The sequence below is a fragment of the Pyrgilauda ruficollis genome, unplaced genomic scaffold (assembly GCF_017590135.1).
Source record: "Pyrgilauda ruficollis isolate IOZ18807 unplaced genomic scaffold, ASM1759013v1 scaffold10, whole genome shotgun sequence".
Classification (NCBI taxonomy): Eukaryota; Metazoa; Chordata; class Aves; order Passeriformes; family Passeridae; genus Pyrgilauda; species Pyrgilauda ruficollis.
The window spans coordinates 16,534,968-16,555,056 of NW_024508101.1; the positions used below are offsets into that span (position 1 = coordinate 16,534,968).

The window sequence follows — 20,089 nt, forward strand, 5'->3', positions numbered from 1 at the left end:
AAGTCCCATTTCCAGACCAGTAAAAAAAGCTGCTGACTAATAAAAAGTGTGATTTGGCCATGTAGGACTAGAAACTGGTCCATTCCCAAAGTAAATCACAATGAATACAGCAGCCTTAGTGTAGTATAATTCCAGAGACCACTTCCACATATCCAAATAATGCTTTGCCACAGGCAGACAAGTTTCCACTGAAGAAACACAAATTCTGCTCAGTGAAATCAAGTACCTCATGCTGTGTTGAGGTACTAGCAAACTCTGGCAGCACTGAAGCCTAGGGGAATTGCAAGGATTGTCAAATCCAAGTCTAAAGCCTGACTTTTCTCTGCAAACAGACAACTGAGCTGGTCTTTTCCTGTTCTCAGGCCGTGCGTCCAAGATGTGCAGACCATGTGCTCAGAACTGCACATCTGCATTTGCCTATTTACTTCTACTGAGGAGGAACTGGGAACCCTCTGTCAGGGTCAGTGACAAGAAGAACTGAAGTGCTGGCACCAGCTGCTGTGTGCCAAGTTAGCAGAGTTTTCCATCTCTTCTCTGCTGGTGTTGGATATATTCAAATACAGTGCTACCAGCTTCACACCTGAGGTCTGAAGCTGGACTACTTGACAAGTGACTGTTCCCTAAAGCTGGCTTCCTCTGAAATCCAAAATGTACCACAGACACCTGCTCCACCTGGTATCTGAACACACGGGGGATAACATCTGGCAGAACATCTGGAACCATGCATGGAGAAAAACAGTCTCAGGTGTAATAGTCCATTGGAACAGACAGGAAAAGAAAGGCAAATGAGAATGAAGGAGGTTTTTGTTGAGATTTTTTGAGGGAAAGAGGGAAGAATAGAATGAAAAGGGTGATGAAAGTATTAAGACAATGCTGACAAAGGTCTTCAGTTAACTCCCTAGGAACTGAAATCCACACCCTTGAAACAAAAAAACTGTTATTCATATACCTCCTAATGCCTCTGCATATATCAGTCAATCACCCATTTTTTAAGCTTAGAAGATGTTTATTCACTGTTTGAACACAGGTAGAAACACTGAGAAATTATGGGAATCACTGCAGTTATAGTATAAGAACAACTCTTACCCTCTCCATAGCATCTTGATTGTACGACAAGTAATACAAACACATGGACACTCCTGTTGCTGCCATGGAAGGACGAGGAATCTCCAGCAACTTCTGCACTCCTCCATGAGCAACAAACTCTGTAGCAAACTTGTTGTGCAGCAGTAACGATGCCAAATGCTAAGGAATCATAAAAGCAGATTAGACTAGGATTCTTGAAACTGTCATCAATTCCATCCCCATCCCATAGAAAAACAGACAGCAGAAAAAGTAACTGCTCTTGAACCTCACTTCATCCTCCCATTACATTTAATCCAGAATGTAGTATTTATCCCAATAACAAAACCAAAAGAGGCACTACCATTTTTTTTACACATCTTGCAAAAGAAATACAAGAAAAGCAGAGCAACTCAGAAATTATCAAACAGGCACCTTAAGGTCTTTCTATTGTCTTCAAATTCACTCACTTTCTATTATCACAACTATTTAAATTTCCATTCATATTTTGATTATGACTATAGCTGACAGAAGGAATTTCACAAAATGAGGTGTAAAGGCAATTAAAGGGAAGCCTGCAGCTGCACTGAAGTGTACTACACGCTTCTTTTCTGTATTACCTACACCTTAAGAGGAAACAGTAAGAGCCACTGTACACCCCACTCTACTCCCAACTGAAGTAACCTACAGCTACTGTAAGAACACTGCTCCTTCAAAATAAATTCTCAGACAAATGACAAGATACAGAGAGGAAGACTCTGGAGGATCAGAGGCAGAGAAGTAACTGTGAAAGAGGGAAAGAATGCACAGAAAAGTTGAACTTGTGCTGCTGCACTGCAGGTTTGGCTTGAATAAGGTTATTTTGTGTGGCTTTTTACCTTGGGGAGGTAACCTTAAAGACTACTCACACAAAACTAGTATTTAAAACACTGAGTTCAGAGATGTCATGCTGGGGCTTCTGGGAGTAAGATGTTTATGCTTCTTACCCCTCACAAGTGTCCTTTGAGATGGCAGGCTGTGAAATAACTCAGGAATGCCATCTAAGGGCAGCAGGAACACAATCATTTGACAGAAAAAAGAATTTTTATTATCTTCAAATAGATAGATGAAAGGTGAACTTAATGGCCCTTCCTGCACAATTAAGATCTTTTTATTCCCTCCTTCCTTTCCTGTTTTTTTTCATTTTAAGTGCTTGACACTTCAAAAACCAAAACTGCAATGCATTCAACTTGAGTGAAAGCCACTTCCAATCCCAGGGAATGCTGCAAGACATCAGCCTAAAGAAGATGAACGCTTGCCTTTGACACATAGCAAGCATATATTCCATGTTTTTACAATGTTTAGGATATATTTTATATACAAGTAATTTACCTTAAGGGCTTCAAAAGTGAGCAGCACATCGTTGGTTCGCTTCAAGTCAATGTAGTACATCATCAGCTCCCTTGATCCCAGCTGCATGAAGATGGGTAGCAGCTGAGAAAATAAAAATGGGACACTAGCTGAATGTTTCACAGGAATTATAAGGTGTCTTTTGGCTTATACTCTCTCAAACCCCCAATTTTCCCCTATTAGCAGATACCTGTTATGAGAGGTCAGAGGTAACCAGCTCCATCCATAGGAAGCAATAAAGGTTAACAGACCTCTTGTAATACATCTGCTGACTGCAGCAAGGTGCATGGCAGCTGCCACACGGAAATCTTAAGACTCTCCTCCAAGTGCGGCTATGGAAGTCCACACAGATACCACCCTGGAGAGAGGCTCCACCTTCCATCTGTGCAAAGACAACTACCCAACAACTGAACAGAAAAAACAGGAGAGCAGGGCAACAGACCAAAACCCTTTGCATCATTCTTTGTAACACCTTTATGCTAGTAATTCCTATTTTTATAGCCTATTATTGCTGGCATATGAAGCAATCCAGTCTGCATGCAGGGTGTTAGGGGGTAATGGTTTCACTGGCTCTCAGAGAAACAAAGCACACATGTGCACACACAACATCTAACACAAAGCAAAACTGTGTTGCTTTGATCTGTTACTAATTAAGGTAAACCACAAAAAAAAAAAAAAAAGTAAACATTCTTTGGTAAATCTGATACAGCCACATTATTTTGTCCATTTAAGTACTATCAGTAATCCAGAGCATTTGCATGACACAGACCCTGCCACTTCTCCTCAGAACTACTACAGAGGTTACACAAACCACTTCATTTAGAATTTCAAGTTGAATATTCCTCAGACTCTACTATATCCACCATAGGAAACAGGAAATGTCTGCATTTCAAACAAAGCTTCCAAACACCAAATTTAGCAGGAACATTGGACAATATCCCCAGGGCCATGCTCCAACTACCAGACCACACATCTGCTAGGTTTAGGTTTGAGTATTGCCTACCGAGTAATACTCAAACTAATGACTTCACCAGTTTAGAAGTCATCAACAACTCAGGAAAAGTTACCAGTCTTAATCGTGACAGGAAATATCAGAGCGTGATATAGCAGTTCTGCCAATTTCCCCCCACAATTCCACTCAGCTTTGTACAGAGAATTAGAGTACAGAGTGCTTCCTCCCACCTTCATATGCTCACCTCTTGGTACTCCCCCAAGGGAGTCAGGTACTGAAGAATGAGCCTCTGCTCTATGGCAGGAGTCAAGGGGTAAAGTGTGTAATTAGTGCCAATCACCCACGGGGACATTTCTGACCAGCTGCTGTTGGACAGTTCAACAAACATCCGCTCTGGTTCCGAGGTGGAGAAGCCCAGCTTTTGCTTGGCCTTCCGGAAGCCATCTCTTTCATGCTGTTTCCCTGATTTGCTTCTTCTCAGTCCCCCATCATCTAGCTTTGCAGCAGAGTTTACTCTGCTACTGGTCTTATGACTTGAATCAAGATGAAAGGAGATCTCCATATCACCAGAAACTTCTTCTTGCTCTCCATCTACTGTCATCTCCCCATAATCCATATCCACAGCCTCTTCATCGAGGGGCAGCAGAGGATCTGATGGCACTTTCCGAGGACTGGGGCGCTTGTTTTCCTGTTTTGTGGTCATTTCAGTGACCTGCAACTCTCGTAGCCGACGAAGCACCAGAGCCACCTGTTTCAGAAAAGCAGCACTCATGAGAATACACTCCTTGCTTTTATCATGCAACTCACCTCACGTATTTTTTGTTATCATCATATAATCCCTCCACAGCATATAGTGCTGAGTATGCTGTGGTGTACATTTGCCCAGAGAAATAACAACTTCAAACTGACTGAGAGAATTCAAATCCATTTTGCTACAGCAACTCTCATTCTAAAATATCAGCACCATGTCTCCCATGTGATAAGGAGGTGGCTGGAAAGCCTTTAGGAGCAGATGAGCTATAGTGGTGCTAACAGAACCACGTACCAGTTTGCAGCATCCTTCCACCATCTCTGCCCAGTCTGAAATAAAGGCAACATTCCCTTTGGAAGCAGCAGCTTTGGTAAATTGCAGTTCCACAAAACCAAAGGTCATGCTTTTACTTTTAATGTTTAGAAGAGAAGTCATAGCTGTCTCCATGTTGACTTACCTTTCATTTTAAAACCTCTGTCGGTGGGCAAATCACAATGTGCAATAGTTACAGATGTAGAGCTTCTGAAAGTTCTTCTTTAAGGAAAGTATGAATATGAGCCTCATTAAAAAGTAAAGTATTTGACTTCTTAGGTTTTCACTGACATTTTGAATACAACTGTTGTTAACAGAATATCAGGCTGCATGCTCCAACTCAGGAAGGAAAGGATGGAAACCATGACCCTTACAGATAGTACTACAACCACTGTAAGACTCATATATTAACCCATGAACGTAAGCTCCCCATAAATAAAAATCATAAAGAGGTAATTGCACTCTACAAAGGGAAAGTGATTGAGAGATCATTACCAGTTGGGAGTTCTCATCCCTGTAATTTGCAGCAATGTCCTGGTTTTCCATAGCTCCTCCCAACAGTCCTGTTGCATACGTCCTTAGTGGCTGATCAGCCTCTCGTGCCCACTTAAAGAGGTTTTCAACTATGCCTTCCTAGAGGGGAGAAAACAAGAAACCAGTTCTAACAGTTACATTTAATCGTTAACTTCTCAGTCCTAGTGAAAGCATCTGTTGAGAAGAATTCTCTCTTATTACAGTAATGACCAGGCTGGATTTCCTACCAAGCATGTAATGAATAAAAATAACTGCTGCAACCAAAAAAAAACAAAACAAAACAAGAAAAAAACCCCTAAATCTTTAAGTTGCATGAAATTATGCCCAGGCATCAGATATCTGGATTTGCACACCTGCAAAAAGTGGCCAGTCCAGGTACTTCCTAGGAGGCAGCAAAACACTACAGGTATGAATTAGTCCAAACAAACAAGCCCAAAGTTCTGGTCAGTTTCACTAATAAAGATCTCCAGCATTTCAGCAAATTTCAAATAAATTTGAAATTTGCTGAAATGATGGAGATCTTTATTGATCTTTATTTATCTGTGTTGAACTTATATAAAATAAAATTAAATTTGGCTAAATTTAAAACGGACAATTAGAAAGACAACGGTTTAGAATGAAAGATCAATTTGCTCCCTCTAAATTGCCACTGGATTCAGAAACATCAACAACAATTATCATGACAGAAATGTTGCACAGAATTTGAATTACAGGGACAATAAAATAGAAGGTCAGTGAAAAGTAATAATGAAGAGATACCTTTTAACAGGAACTCTCAGCTTACAGATTTTTAGAGTTGCCTGTTATACACTTAAAGACAATTGCATTATTATTTCAATACTCTTATGTAATAAAAAAAAAAATTCTAACTGATGAGCTGTGAAACCCCTTGGTCGCTAGAGGGCCTGTTTGTGACAAGAACAGCACCCTCTTCCCAAAGCCTCCTATGTACAGGAGTCCTAAGTGCAGGAACAGAGCTCTAGATAGTTTCAAATCAAAAGGAAAAAAGTCCCTCAGTGCAAAACTTAATTTCATTCCAGTTTACAGAGAGCTTTTGTCTCTGGAAAGAGATAGCTATATTCTCCTCAAATGGGGAATTATTGTTTTGGTTTTAAATTGTTTTTTGATCAAGGCTCCCCAGCCTCAGCTTTTGGACAGATCACAAGGAGCTCCAATTAAATTAAATCTTTCACAAAGGGAGCATATTATTTTCTTTTATCACGCTTTAGAATTCATCTGCGTATTTCCAATAGTAGAGAAATTAATTTAGAACTTTTATATACAGCACTGCCTCATTTCCAAACTTCAGAAAAACATTAACTCTCACAGATGAAGAAACTGGCTTGAGTGAAGTTCACTTTCTCCTCACTTTCCACTCTGGGTGCATTCCCTCAGAACAACTCATTTGTCAACATGTGAAGTCTGATTCAGCTGATCATCACAGCTCCAGATAATGCCTACAAAGCTTGTGGATTTTAGACTGCTTAGTTAAAGTATGACTTGCTTATCACTTAGCTCTAGGAAAGCTATCGCTCTGCCAGAGCTGGGGATTACTGGGCAAGTCCTCCATGTTCTGTACAGCCTGCTCCATTCACAGGCCTATAAAGCAACAATTCCCAAAACATTACATTAAATTCCAGCTCCTCTGTTTCAGTCAGTCACATCACACTTTAAAAAGCTATGAAATACCCAAGATTTGATTAACTGAACAAGCCAAGAGCAAAAAGCCCCAAACCATTAGTGAGACTGAACAGATTGGCTCACAGACACAGGATTTCAATATGGCTCTTTACTGGCTTCTCCTTTGGGAAGTCTTGTTGGAGTACAAAACAAAGAAAGCTTAAAACCCAAGCTTTAGTACAGGTGATACCTTTTCCTGGAAGACAACAGCTGTTTCCAGTCCTGGCATGATGTCCAGCAGAAGTCTGCAGGCAGCAGTGTTTAGTGGAGGTTCTCTGCTTGTCATCACATAAGCATTCACTAGCTGGAGAAGATCAGGAACAGCACTGGTTTGAAATTCAACTCTGACCAAACCCAGAGCAGTGAAAGCCTTATGGCTCCCACAGCAGGAAAACAATAAAGTAAGGAATGCCAGTCTAAGCCCTGGATCTCAACATGACCAGACTTTAGCCTACTCCCTCAGTGCCTCAGAAGTTGAAACTACTTCTCAGAGAAGCAGAGAGCCTCTGAGCTGCTGTTCACTGACCAAATATCTATCTTGAACCGACTGGTAAAGACAAGTGCCTTGAAAAAAGTGTAACAGTACAAACATTAAAAGCTAATGAAAAAAATTAGCATAAGAAATTGCATATTTTTAATTGCACATGGATTTGCTTATCACTTGCAGTTTAAGACAGAGAGAGACATGCAAGCAATCTGTCAGAATCCCTCCAGCAACATGTACTGATACAGCTGCTTGCAGGGATGCAAAGGTAATAAAATTCTAGCTATTAAGTCATGTTAGAGTTTAGCAATGCAAGTGGAAAGGCAGACTCTCGCCTCCAGATTCTCTGCCTGAATCTTCTACAGCTGACATGCTCCTCTGTTCCTGCAGGCACCCCAGTAGTTCCAAGCACTCATAAACAAGGCACTGGAATTAGTGGTGTTCATTTCCATTACAGAAAGAAATTATGTTTTTGGACTTGCATTAGAGAAGCCCCATTTTCTTTAAAGAGACTGATATACCTTGAGAACAACTAATTCAGTTGGTGCTACACATATTCCAATAGCTCATGAACTCCCCTTTACCTGAGTCACTGTAACAGTGGCAAAAGAGTTGCTCTTAAACCAGTCTTAAAAACCAGTATTATGGAAAAGAGAATTCTGACACCACTAAAATAAATATTAAACAAATAACAAGGTCAACCAGCACAAAGGAAATAAAAGCAATAAGGTGGTGTGAAGATTTGACAGAGAAAGTTCTCAGAGCAAACCTACCGCATTCATGAAATCATCATTCTTGAAGAGTATCCTCAGCAAGTGACCAAGCATGCACTCTGGGTCTGCCCGACCTGTGGGACAAACAGAAAACACTCATCTTCCTACCTCAAGATGCCAACATTAACATTGAACTGCTACCTTCAAACTGACTGTGGGATGCTCTAGAATCAGCACTACAGAGCACAACTTCCCAGTGCAAAAGCAGTGTCAGATCTCAATCAGCAGTTGGCACATTCAGGCTAAAAGCTGTTTACTTTTGAATATGAGCTACCAGGTAAGCACTGGGACACAGCTGGTGCTGCCACAAGCGCTCAGAACACCTTACCTGGGTGTCGGTCATCAAACGGGTCTGGGTCCCCTTTGCGGTACTCTTCAGTCTCCTTCTCAATCAGCTCGGACATTCTGCAGCAGGAACAACACAAAGTGAGCAGAACTCACACTCCTGGAGCACAGCTCCTCACAGTCACAGATCTGTCAGAGCACTCCAAACCAGCCCATCAGCTTTCACCCAGAGGATTTCTGACTGTCCACAATAGGTGGGGAGAGAAAACACTGGCCTCTACTATCTCATCTCATTTTTAGCTCCAAAATGCACTGAACCATAGCAACACCCAGAGATGCATAGACATTGACACTCTGAAGGGCCAACACCTTTTATTTACTCATGTTAAGACTCCTTGTGGTGTCCTATACACAGTGTAGAGAACTAGAGTAAATAAAGGGCTTGAGCAGTACTTCTTACCACCAGTGTCTCTCTTTTGCAGCAGAGCAAGTCCTGAACAGGTAACTTATTCCTCCCCTCTGCTCAGTCTGTGCAAATTGTCTGCACAGTTTCTTGTTATTCTGCACATTAAATTTCAATTGTGTTGTAGAATATAAATATTTAATAAGTATTAAATACTTATTAAGTGCTGTGTAACCTCTATTCAGTTATCAACTTTTTACCATGCGTCAACTACCACCATGGATAAGACAAGGAGATATTCAGCCAGCTCCCTGTTCACAGATCTTCAAAATACATTAAATGCTCCTCTGTATCAGAAAAACAAAATTGTTTTGGAGCTATGCCTTCCCCTAAAATGAGAAGCAGCCTCAGCAGACATAAGCAATCCTATGCTCTAACTCATTTAGAATGAGCAGTAAGAGAATTAATTATTATTTTTATTTACACAAAAGAAGAGGAAAATGATCTCATGGTCAAGCAATAAATAATTCCATAGTCATTCATTGTCCTTCTCCATGTAGTGCTACAGCAGAAACATATGCATTTGAGGTGAAATAAAGAGCACTCAATTCAATTGAAAAAAATATTAGGAAATTAAATCTCATTTCCTTGGTATAAAACATGATTCCTTCCCCTCTACAGAGGTCCAGAGTGGAAGGCAGCACCTATGTGCAGCACAGCATTTTAAAACAAGGTCTTAATACCTCACAGCAGTTATCTAGGCAGAGTTTATCACAGGGGAGGGAAAAGTGCTGGAAGGCTGCAGTAATCCCTGAAAAAATATTTGTCTTTCACAGAGTATTTCCCTTACAGAACACTGCTGACTTCTACTCTGTGCCTGTTACTTTCCAGAAAATACCCAGTGTTCCCAGGCATGACTAGAGGCAAAAATGTACTTAGTCCTGCCTCTGTGAGCTACACTGACTTGCCAGTGTGACAGAGGAACACTCCTGCCAGACTCCAGGAACAGCAAATTAGCTCATTGGGAATGAGCAGAGAACTTTCTTGCTTGCCTTTGATCTGACAATTATCTTTCAACAAACTGTTGATCCTGTAGGGTTCCAATATTTACTTTTATAAGCCTGATTGTGAAAGGATGCAAATTGTGTCCCTTGTTAATAATAGGTGGCACAGCTTGAGCTCTCAAGAAATTCTGGCACAGGCAAGTTACTTAAATACTCCACTGCCAGCTCCTCATTTTTTTCCATGAGAACTAATAGCTTGAGGGATGTCTGCTGACAGAAAACTCAGACAAATGGGGAGCTGAGAAGCAGCACTCTCGCCTTGTCAGGTCTTTTGAGGTGATAATTAGCATTTTGGTGATGTGCCAGAAAGGACAGACAAGCAGCATGGAAAGTGAGCACAACACTCTGGCCAGTGCATCCTGTCTGGGTAGGCAGCCAAACAGGGAGCCAGCTCCCAGTGCTTTCAGGGACAACAACATTATCACAGGCTCAAAGAAAGACAAATGTGAATCACTAATTATGGAGGGTTTTGAGACAATTATTCACAACTGTTTGACCAAAATTTTAAAAAAAGTAAAAAAAAAAATCAAAGAAAAAAACCCACCCACACAAACACTGCCTCTTTGAAATTTATTTTCAAAAACAAAAAAGGAGAAAAATGAAGCTTGCTTACAATACCCTTCTGTTAACTAACACATACAAAGGTGGTTTGTGACTTGACTTAGATTTATCTATCTAGATCAACAGCTCTGTCAATTCTCAATTGAAGCAACTGAGCATCAAATAACTACCAAAGCTTGTTTCTACCTTCTAACATAGGCACCTGGTATACAGGGCTGTAACAAAACACAATTCACAAAAACACAGAACTTTTACTCAAGTTTCAAGATTTCCTTCATTCACTTGGCTTATACTGGTTCTGCAGCCACTTCCAAGTTTGCAGAAAAGATGCAGGATTTACACTGAGCCATTTACTTCTAATTTTTTTTACTTCTAATTTTTCTCTCTACAACCGCGTTTGGAAAGTTAGTCAGATCCTCATTTCCACTTGCCACAAACTGAGCTCACCTTGGGAGCGGGGAAGGAAGGGACAGGGGTACACAGAAAAGTCTGTCAACTTTGCAAGGCCCCCAGTGATGCAGATGGAACAACAAAGCCATCCTAATCCTGCTTTGTGTCATCACCTGGCATTAATGACCAACTTGAGCCTTTACAGCAGATTGCAAGAGCAGAAGGTGCTCTAGGATCCCACACCACAATACAGTTGGTTTGTGGAGATGAAGTTACGGCGTTAAACCGCTGATTTATTCCCTTGATCAAAGAGGCTCCTGGGACGCAATAAATTATCTGAGTCTCACGATTTGCCTGATTGGCTGAACATGACTTGCATTCAGTTTATGAAATAACACTATTACAGAACCATTTCAATTTATAATAGTTTTGAAAAGCATGCATATTACATTTCTGTTGTTTGCTGATAAGCTTTCCAAGCAATTTCTTCAGTTCATACCTTCTAACTCTCAAGTGCTTGTAAATCCAGCTTTTTGGAAATGACAACTCAGCTCTGGTCTGTAACTGGTGCTATTACTGTTGCTGTCCTTGTCCTGTTACTGCACTCTCACCTGTGCTGCCTCAGCATCACACTCAATAGATCCCCATCCACACAGGGAAGTTTTCTTTCATTTAGCTCACAAGGAGGAAGGAAGTAGAGAAATATCACTCACCAACAAGTATGACCACAGCTCCCTCTGCCCTAAGACCAAACCAATATGCAAGGGCATTGCTTTGCCTCAGGACATTGGCCAATGCAAGCTCCAGTCAGTGAGGATTCCTCAGGAGCATCTCTACCAGCAAACTCTAAATAACTAAATAGCTAAAACTCTCTCCTACAAACAGAAACATGGTTCTCATTGATAACTGAAGCACTGTAAATCTAATTTCTGATTTTAACTTCTGGTGAAATCCCCATGCTACCTTAAGTAAATCTGTACTATCTCCACTAAAGCAAAAATACCATTCATAACCACTCTGCCTACTGCACAGAAACCTTGAGAATCAACAAAGTTATCAGACTTGCCTGAGCACAAATAATATAGGGAGCTCCAGAAGCTGAGAGGGAGCAAGAAGTGCCAGACTGCTATAAGCACAAAAAATACATGTTTTGTTCAAGTGTCTTGAAATTTCTTAGAATACAGTAAATTTCTGGTTATGCCTACAAGAAAAAGCCTTGAAATAGCACACGTTTCCTTCAGACAATACACAGAGATATACCAAAACCTGTCTCATGATTTTCAAGAGACCCACTAATTTTCAAGTGTTTAGGGTTGGCTTTCTGTTGCTCATCTCCTCCTCCTATGCTGCTATTTTTAAAATGCAGTAAGAACAGCAAAGAAGTTGTGCCCGGTGGGTGAGGCACAGCACAGACCTGAGCAAAGAACCTCCACCAGATTCCTGTTACTTCCACCCAGTGCCAGCTCCAGCTCTGTGCACTGACTTGTCTGACCCAACAAGACAGAAGAGACACCTGGATTGCTCCTGAACTGCAGAGCAGTTGAGTCCTGCAAACATGAGGCAGGCCATGGATCTGCCAGCAGAGCTGTGAGGAGCTGGGGGAATTTCTGCAAATCTCCTCTTAAAGGAGGAGTAATGTCAGTCTACCCAACTGAAGCCTGGCTTGGGAAAACACAAATGCAACTGATCATTCAAATCTTTCTTTAGTACTAGATACTGTCTTATAATTAATGGTGTTACCTAAACAGCCCCAAATAATTTACAGGTCCAGGGCATTTTTCTCACAATACAATGCCAGTTGACCATCACACAGCTTAAAAAACAATGAGGTTTTAAAATTTCACATTAAATATGCCCTATGAGCTTTATTAATACCTTCTCAATATAGCTCCTCCTACTCATCCTACTCTCATCCTTTCATTTAATCTGATCAATGTCACTGCAATCTCAAACCCCTCACACTTTGCTTCCCACCTCAATGAATGTTTTACAAGCTTCAAGTGAAGATACCAAAATTATTTCAAACATTTAATGATGCTCCTGACTTCTACTATTTCAGAGAACTAAATTTGTAGAGACAGTGTAAGATGTCTTTGTAATATAAATTTCTTATTTAAAGTTTTTATTGAAATACCACACTAACAGTTCATTTTCTAGACCAAGAAAATTAATTAGAGGTTATCTGGTATATGAACACCTCAAGAAAAAACAAGGTAAAAGCTGCTGTCATGTAACTTCAGCCATTCAGCTTTAGGGATTTGCTTAATTGATCTTACCTGGTGAGAATAGGGACCATGTCTTGCCCGCTGCCATGTTCTTTCTCCCATTGCTCAAGCAAAGTAGTGAGCTCAGCCTTGGAGTCCACATGCCCAGATCCTGAAGTCATGGCTTAGCCTAAGGCAGAGGTAACAACCAGGAAAAAAAAAGGCATAAAAATGAGCAAGAAATCCCACACTTTTACTGTATTCTTTGCAACAATCTAAATCAAATATTACAAGTCAATTTAAAGAGGCAAATAATACTCAGCAAAAAGGAGTGAGAAGACAAAGTGACAGAACAGTGCTTTCAAATATGAAAGTTTCTTTCTGGTCCTTTGCCTGCAGACTAAAGAACATGTGCACCTCTGAACACAAGTCCTGACTGGTGCTCCCCAGCCCTGACCAGGCTGTTTGGAATGCACAGCTCACCACAGCTGTGTTCACTGCCTGAGCCTTTTAAAAGCTCTACCTCAACTCCAGGAGCAGACCTGAGTTACCCTTTGTGGTGATGTACTCAAGAACCAACGCAGCCAGGGCAGCAAGATTGTGATCAGTGTGTTATCCCAGTTCAATGCCCTGCAGGCAGCAGTAGAGGTGCCAACACACTCCTCGGGCCCACAGTGCTGAGGAGCAGGGGCAGCCCCTGAGGAGCAGCCCCAGGACAGCCGTGGTGGCAAAGAGCTGGGCACTGCTCGCTCGTTCAGGGCCTCCAAGAACAGCCAGTGGCTCCAGGAGGAAGGAAGGATGATCTCAGGAGGGAGCACTGGAGCAATTACCTCACATTTATCAGCCTTTACTGGCATGACAGCAGCTGACAGAAGATTTATCTTCCCATCCTCAAAAGTGAGAAACTCTACAGCACTGACTGACTTGTTGAAGTATCATTTAGTGAAGGGAACTATCACTGTAGGTTCTGTTTAAGCCTTTAAATTCTCAGGTGTCAGCTTCTGTCGATCTGACAAAAACCTACTAGAAATATTAACAGCTTAAACTAGAACAAAATCTGTCTCAAGATACTGCCATGCCCCTAGTTTCCAACCTGACAGACTGTGATTGCTGTGAAGAGTTGTGTGAAAATTGTAATTTCTGGAGGAAGGGATACCCAAACCTAACTTATAAAGGGACTTTGTATTGGAGGTAGGGGAGAGTACACAAAGCAAAACAGATTTCTTCACAGCCAAAAACACACAAAGATTTTCAGCATTCCATTAGCCATGACATAGGCAATACACATCTGTCATGAGATTAAATACCCAGTCATAAGTGACCCAGAGAAAGAAGTTTTCAAACCATTGTTAAATACAGAAGTGTTTAAGATTGTGACATAGACATCAACTCCTAAAATACATGTTCAGGAACCAGTCAAATGACAGACTCTAAAGGCAGCCATAGCATAGATTATATATGCATTTATAGCCCAAGTTGTCTCTGAAAAACATCCCCACGATTTAACTGTGTGCTGGACACCTCCAACTGGTTTAAAACTTCTCCTCAGGGAATGGATGAACAATTCTACAGTTCTGCCTCTTGTCTCATAGGTGCTTCTGAATTTAATGTACTGTGACTGGTTAGTTAAATGGGAAACATGAAGTTTAGAATACTGGCTGAAGATTAAACTGGCAGAAACTGCACAAAAGTTATCAAAGAGTATGAAAAGATAAACCTGTGACTACAAGAACATCATTTTGCTAAGTACTATATGCAGTGGACATATGCTAACAAAAAAACTACCTAAGCATGAAGAAAGATAATGTTTCCTAAATCACAAGTAATTATGATTTTATCTAGGGCACTCGTTATTCATTCATTCATTTCAGAACTACATCAGGAAATTCAATGCAAATGCATAAATTGCTTAGGAGGAAACACTACCTAGATGCAGGCAAAACCATAATGAGATTGTACACACACACGCACTCCCAAAACACTTCGAAAATAAAAACTACTCCAAGCTCATTAAGTTCCATTTCCTTTTTCACTAACTGAACACCACTTGCCAGCAGCTCTTCAGAGCTTTTAAATATCACAGAAAAACATTCAGACAAATCCACTCTGGGCCTCAGAACACAAGCGCTGTAACGGAATCCACATTCAACCACTTCAGACATCCCTGTATTCATTCTGAACTCAAGGGATACAGCAAAAAGGGCCCTGTGACCTCAGAGCTTGTGCAGGGCCTGTGCAGGCTCTCCTGCAATCTGGAAAACAATTTATTCCTCTAGCACCCCTTAACTGTCCCTGCTGGAAAACAGAAAAGGTCCAGCAATACCTGCAACAGGTCAGCAAAGTCAAAGCCAGGAAGACCACAGGAACTGCTCACTGTCCTCTGGGACACCCTGGGCTACACAAAAATCAATTGAACAATCCCAGCTATCCCTAAAACCTGGACTATTGCCTCAATAAGGCTCATTATTGGTCTAAATAACTGGTGCTGACAGAGAGCTGTTTTCCTACAATGAAGTCATAACATAGAAATGCCACCCTTTCTACTGGGTCACAGCAGTGACAGTGAATGTCCTGCCAAGGCATCTCCTCTCTTCCACATGCATATCCCTTCCAATCTATTCAAATAAATACAATTATTTTAGATGGCACCACAGAAACTCCTACTGTGCTCACTTTTTTCAAGAATTCCACCTTAAATCAAAGTAAGAGCTCTGCAGAGAAGACAAAAACAGAAATTACATTAACTAACCTGTAACTGTCAGCAACACACCTGGCCTGATGGAGAGGAAATGTGGGAGAACAGCTCTGACTTTCACTATTTCCCTTGCACAAGTTGCTGAAAAAAATCAATCTTAAATTGCTCTCCAAGAACCAGAAAAACCAATCAGATTTAAAACAGGAGTGGTGGGGAGAAGGGGCAGGGGGGATGTAATTTTTTTCTCTTAAGTTCTGCAAATTACAGCCTACTACAGATTTCAGTTTGAACATCTAATAAGCTAAGCAATGGGATTTTTTTTCCCCAAACAGCGCTATTGCCAAAACATATTTAGAATCAATATTAACAAAACATAAAGCACTTACTCAAAGGATTTGACTTTGAAAGACAAATATTTGCAGTCTCAACGGTGGTCACTGCAAACCCAGATGTGGCTGTCCAGCACACGGTGCCTGGTGCACGTGGCGTTGCTTTAATGCCGAACACCGGCTGCTGTTGCTGTGCCACAGCAAAGCTTCACGGGCACCTCACTCCTCTGAGCTTAGCCTTAATGTGACACTGAAGGGAAACCCAACGAGTACTGAGACACAGATTCCTCAAGGTACTCTCGTGTTTTTGAAACCTCTGACACTTCAGTGCTTGAGTCACCTTAGTGAGACACCTCTGAACAGCGAGGAAATAAAATTCCAGTGACCTCTAACCACAAACCTTGACTGAGTGCCTGGAACAGCTGGAGCAATTGAACTCCACCCTTCTGTCCACTGGAGCCTCACACCAACTGCAACACCACTACAGCTCATTCCCTGACTGATGCTGTGCTCAGGGAAAGGACCAGCAGGTTCTGAACACACTGACCTCCCACAGATAAACACTTTAAAGCATGAAACCTCTTAGTGAATATAAATATACTTGTAAAATCTGAAAACCAACAGTTTGGTTAATTGGGAAATGAATACAAAACACCTAACTCAGCAATTTAAATGCAAAATTAATGAGCTACATAATAAAATGAAAAATTATACCTCAAGCAAAAAACCAAAAAAAATCTCCTGAAAACCACAATTTTGATCAACTTCATAGGAAGATTGCACATTTAAACTAATGTGCACATTAAATTAATGGACAAAAATTACATGAAGATTTGTAATTCCACATGCATAGGGACAACTCAAATTCTAATAAGTGCACTTTGGGCCAGCTTAAACAGTCCAGTTCAACACTGGTCCCAAACCTGATTGTAAGCATGGCTGAGGACAAAATGTAGGGAAGACAAATGTAGTAATGTACCACTAATGAGTTGGAATCTAGTTAATTGCCCAGCAAAGCTGAGCAGTACTTTGTAGGTTCTTTCATACTAATGCTTTAACACGAGGAATTCCTTACTTTAAGAAAAAAATAAAATTCTCCCTTGCATCACAAATATCCTTTAAAGAGATGAGGCACCTGACAGCTATTCTTCTAAACCTGTTGAGCCTGAAATAACCACGAGGAAGTTAAAGTACCACAAACTGTCAATACTGAAGTTCACTTGTGGAAATAAAGTATCACCAAGTAAGAAAAGCCTGACAATCTCTGGAGCACAAAAACATGGTTTGGTGTCCTACACTGAGGGAAGTCTACGTCTGTTCAACTTCTTGTTTACAGAGCTCCAAACTGGCTGCTATACTGAAAATATCACTAATGTTGCTTTTAAGTGTTTGCTTAAAATCTCAGTTGTTGTGTTTTTGGGTGTTTTTGGTTTTTTGGTTTTAATTAAGACATTTTAAGGACAGGAAAAACCACAAGGTTATTCGGTTTCCTGAAATTTCTCTTTTCACAAAACAAACTTAGAACTACGTTCTGATCTGGCAGGACAAGCCCAAAAAAAACAGGAAGAAACTTCTGCTGTCTACAAAATAAGAAGAAGGAAAAAAAAAAAAAAAAAAAAGCCCCGCTCCGTTTCAACACCAATTCCTGTTCGCGCGGCTGCAAGGGGAAACACGCGGGCCGCACCTCGCGGGGGCGGCCGGTGACAGCTCCCGCGGGGCCCCGCACTGCCCGGCCCGGCGGGACGCACGGCCGGCCCCAACGTTTAGAGGTCGGCAGAGAGCAGAGCGGGGGAGCGAGGAGGCAGAGAGCCGCCCGCCCGAGCGGGCCCAGCGCAGGAGGAAGCGCAGGAGGAAGCGCCGGGCGCAGGGGGCGGGCCGGGCGGGGCGGCGCAGGCCCGGTCCCGCCGGGGGGCTCGGGACGGCCGGGGGGCACAGCGGCGGCGGCGGCGCGTCCCGCCCACCCCGACCCCGGTACCTGAGCGCTGCCCCGCGGTGGTGCCGCCGCCCCCGGCCCCTGCTGCCGGCCCCGCGCACCCCGCGGCGGCCGCGATCGCTGTGGAGGGCGCACACTTTTTTGCGTCACCGCGCTGCGTCACGGCGAGCGCGTCACGGCCGTGAGGGAGAGGGGCGGAGGCCACGCGCTCGGCCGGCCTGCTGGGAAAGGGAGTTCGCGCGGGGGGCATGTCCCCGGGAGCTGCCGCCGCAGGGCATGCTGGGAGCTGTAGTTCCAGACGGGGGCTGCCATTGCCCAGCGCCGTGGCTCCGGGCGGAGCGGTCGGTGCTCTACCAGGAGCTCTCCAGGGACAGGGGTGAGGCTGTTGGCTCCGCGGCCCGGCGTGACACGGAGGAGCGCCAAGCAGCAGCTGTCGGCTCCGATACCTGCGTGTCCGCCCCGATAGCGGCGTTGCTGGGCACGCGGCCATCCGCCCTCCAGCCCCACGGCGGGACCATCACCAGCTGCGGCTGCTCTTCCTTTCTCGAGGCCGGACGTCGCTCGCTGTGTTGTTCACCTCCAGCTGGACAGCGAGGTGTTTCAGAGGGAGGGTAGCTTGCAGGAGAGCTCGGGTGCAGGAGCTCTGGGCTCCTGCTCCAGAGTGATTCCTCCTGCTGTTCCCAGCACAGGAAGGAACATGGTCCTGCTTCTCCACACTTACACGAGAGCTGATCTACAGGGCAGCTGTAGTTAAACCCCACAGCGGAACTGAACACCCCCCTCCACCTCTGCCCTGGACCATAGCAAAGGAGGAAGAGGAGACTCTCCTGAGTGTCTCAGGAAAGTTCCTCTTCCCACGTTCCCACCCTTCCCGCAGCTGCTCATTGTGAGCTCCGGAGCGCTCATCCACTGCCCAGTCTGTCACTGCAGGAGAAGTTACACACCTGCCTGCGATGAGAGTCTGTGTGCAGAGAAACCCTTCAGCGCTGTGCAGCCCATCCCTGGGTGCCTTCCACGAGCAAAGTCTTCTGTTCCTCTGGGATTGTTTTTCTTTGTTGGTTCCACAGTGGGAATATCCCTGCTCTCTGTGCTTTTACAGTGGTAATCTCTGCAACGGTCCCTGATCCAGCGAAGTTACCATTGCTGAGGGGAAGGAAGATGTGGAAAAGCACACACCCAGGACAAGCACACTCCTCATCCAGGCCCTCCTGGCTGGTTGGAGCATCAAAAGTACCAGACCCGCCTGCAGCATTATTATCATCACACCCACAGCTGCACCTTCCCCCCCGCACGGCTCCTGGGAGCCTCGAGGCAGCCATGGGGCTGTTCAGGAGGAGCTGCAGAGCTCAGCTTTCCCACCTTTATCCCCACATTCAAAGGGCTGAGAGCAAAATTAGGATTTCCAGTTTCTGCCGTATCTGTGGTGCACTGGATAAAAAGTCACTTCTCAGAGAAATTGGTGTTCAGTTCCCAGCTCACCTGAGCAGGTGAGCAGAGTCGGAGCCTGCTGCTCATTGCCAGAGCCTGGCACTTTGCTGTCACAGGGCACAGCCTGCAGCCACCCCCTGGCTCTGCCACAGCCTCCTCTACAAACTGCCTGAAAGGCCTCCAGCTCCTGCGTTTCCACACCTCAAAGATATTTGGGAAGGATTCAATCCAACAGTCTTGTTTCCCATAGGGCAGGTGGGAGTCCTGCTGGCTCACCTGTCAGGAACAAGACAGCATGAAAGCAATGAAATCCTAGTTTATGCTGCTGTGCTCTAGTAATTGCACAGGTACTGGCAGAAGCCTTTTTCATGGAAGAAAAAATACTAATTTAAAAATTAGTAAATAAGGGGAAAGAGGGCCCTCCCTCCCAAGTAAAACTTCATAAGCACCATTCCTATCTAAGGTGCCCCACAGTGTCCACATTAATCTACTTTCTTGCACTGCAACTGCATAAATCCCTGTCCCGGGCAGTGTGTGACAGGTAGAGATTCTGCTACCACACTTACAACATTTGACTGTCAGTCTTGGTTAACTCCAGGATAATGTGTGCAGCAGTGGGAATCCTGCAGCACTGGTTGGATGCAGTAAGCCCCCACCCTCGCAACAACATTTCACCTTAATGGTGCAATTGAAGGGGAAAAAGCCACAAAACAAATACCAAATATGGCTGTGGATTGCAAAGCAATAAAAATGAGAGGCCAGCAGTGAGCTGGCACCTCTTGCCCTGTGGGATCTTGCAGCTGAGAGAGAGGCCTGTGGTGTCCAAGGAAGCGAAGGTTCAGCTCCATGAGCTCCCCCGC

The 20,089-nt window shown here is 43.4% G+C and overlaps 1 protein-coding gene across 4 annotated transcripts in view; it reads right to left on the reverse strand.

The window, feature by feature from the left end:
* The window catches only part of DCAF1 (DDB1 and CUL4 associated factor 1), a 48,309-nt gene extending 29,544 nt beyond the window's left edge, over positions 1-18,765 (reverse strand). For 3 of the 4 annotated variants that reach the window (XM_041465706.1, XM_041465719.1, XM_041465729.1), the window contains exons 1-9: positions 17,844-17,980; positions 12,917-13,034; positions 8,266-8,342; positions 7,938-8,011; positions 6,871-6,984; positions 4,962-5,099; positions 3,648-4,151; positions 2,434-2,535; positions 1,087-1,245 (exon numbers count right to left, since the gene is read on the reverse strand). In XM_041465706.1, the coding sequence (XP_041321640.1) occupies positions 1,087-1,245; positions 2,434-2,535; positions 3,648-4,151; positions 4,962-5,099; positions 6,871-6,984; positions 7,938-8,011; positions 8,266-8,342; positions 12,917-13,026 (1,278 nt within the window). In that variant the 5' untranslated portion in view covers positions 13,027-13,034; positions 17,844-17,980. Of the gene's footprint in view, positions 1-1,086; positions 1,246-2,433; positions 2,536-3,647; positions 4,152-4,961; positions 5,100-6,870; positions 6,985-7,937; positions 8,012-8,265; positions 8,343-12,916; positions 13,035-17,843; positions 17,981-18,745 lie in introns of those variants that run through there. The other variant, XM_041465709.1, reaches the window with a different exon arrangement.
* Between the last annotated feature and the right edge of the window lie 1,324 nt (positions 18,766-20,089).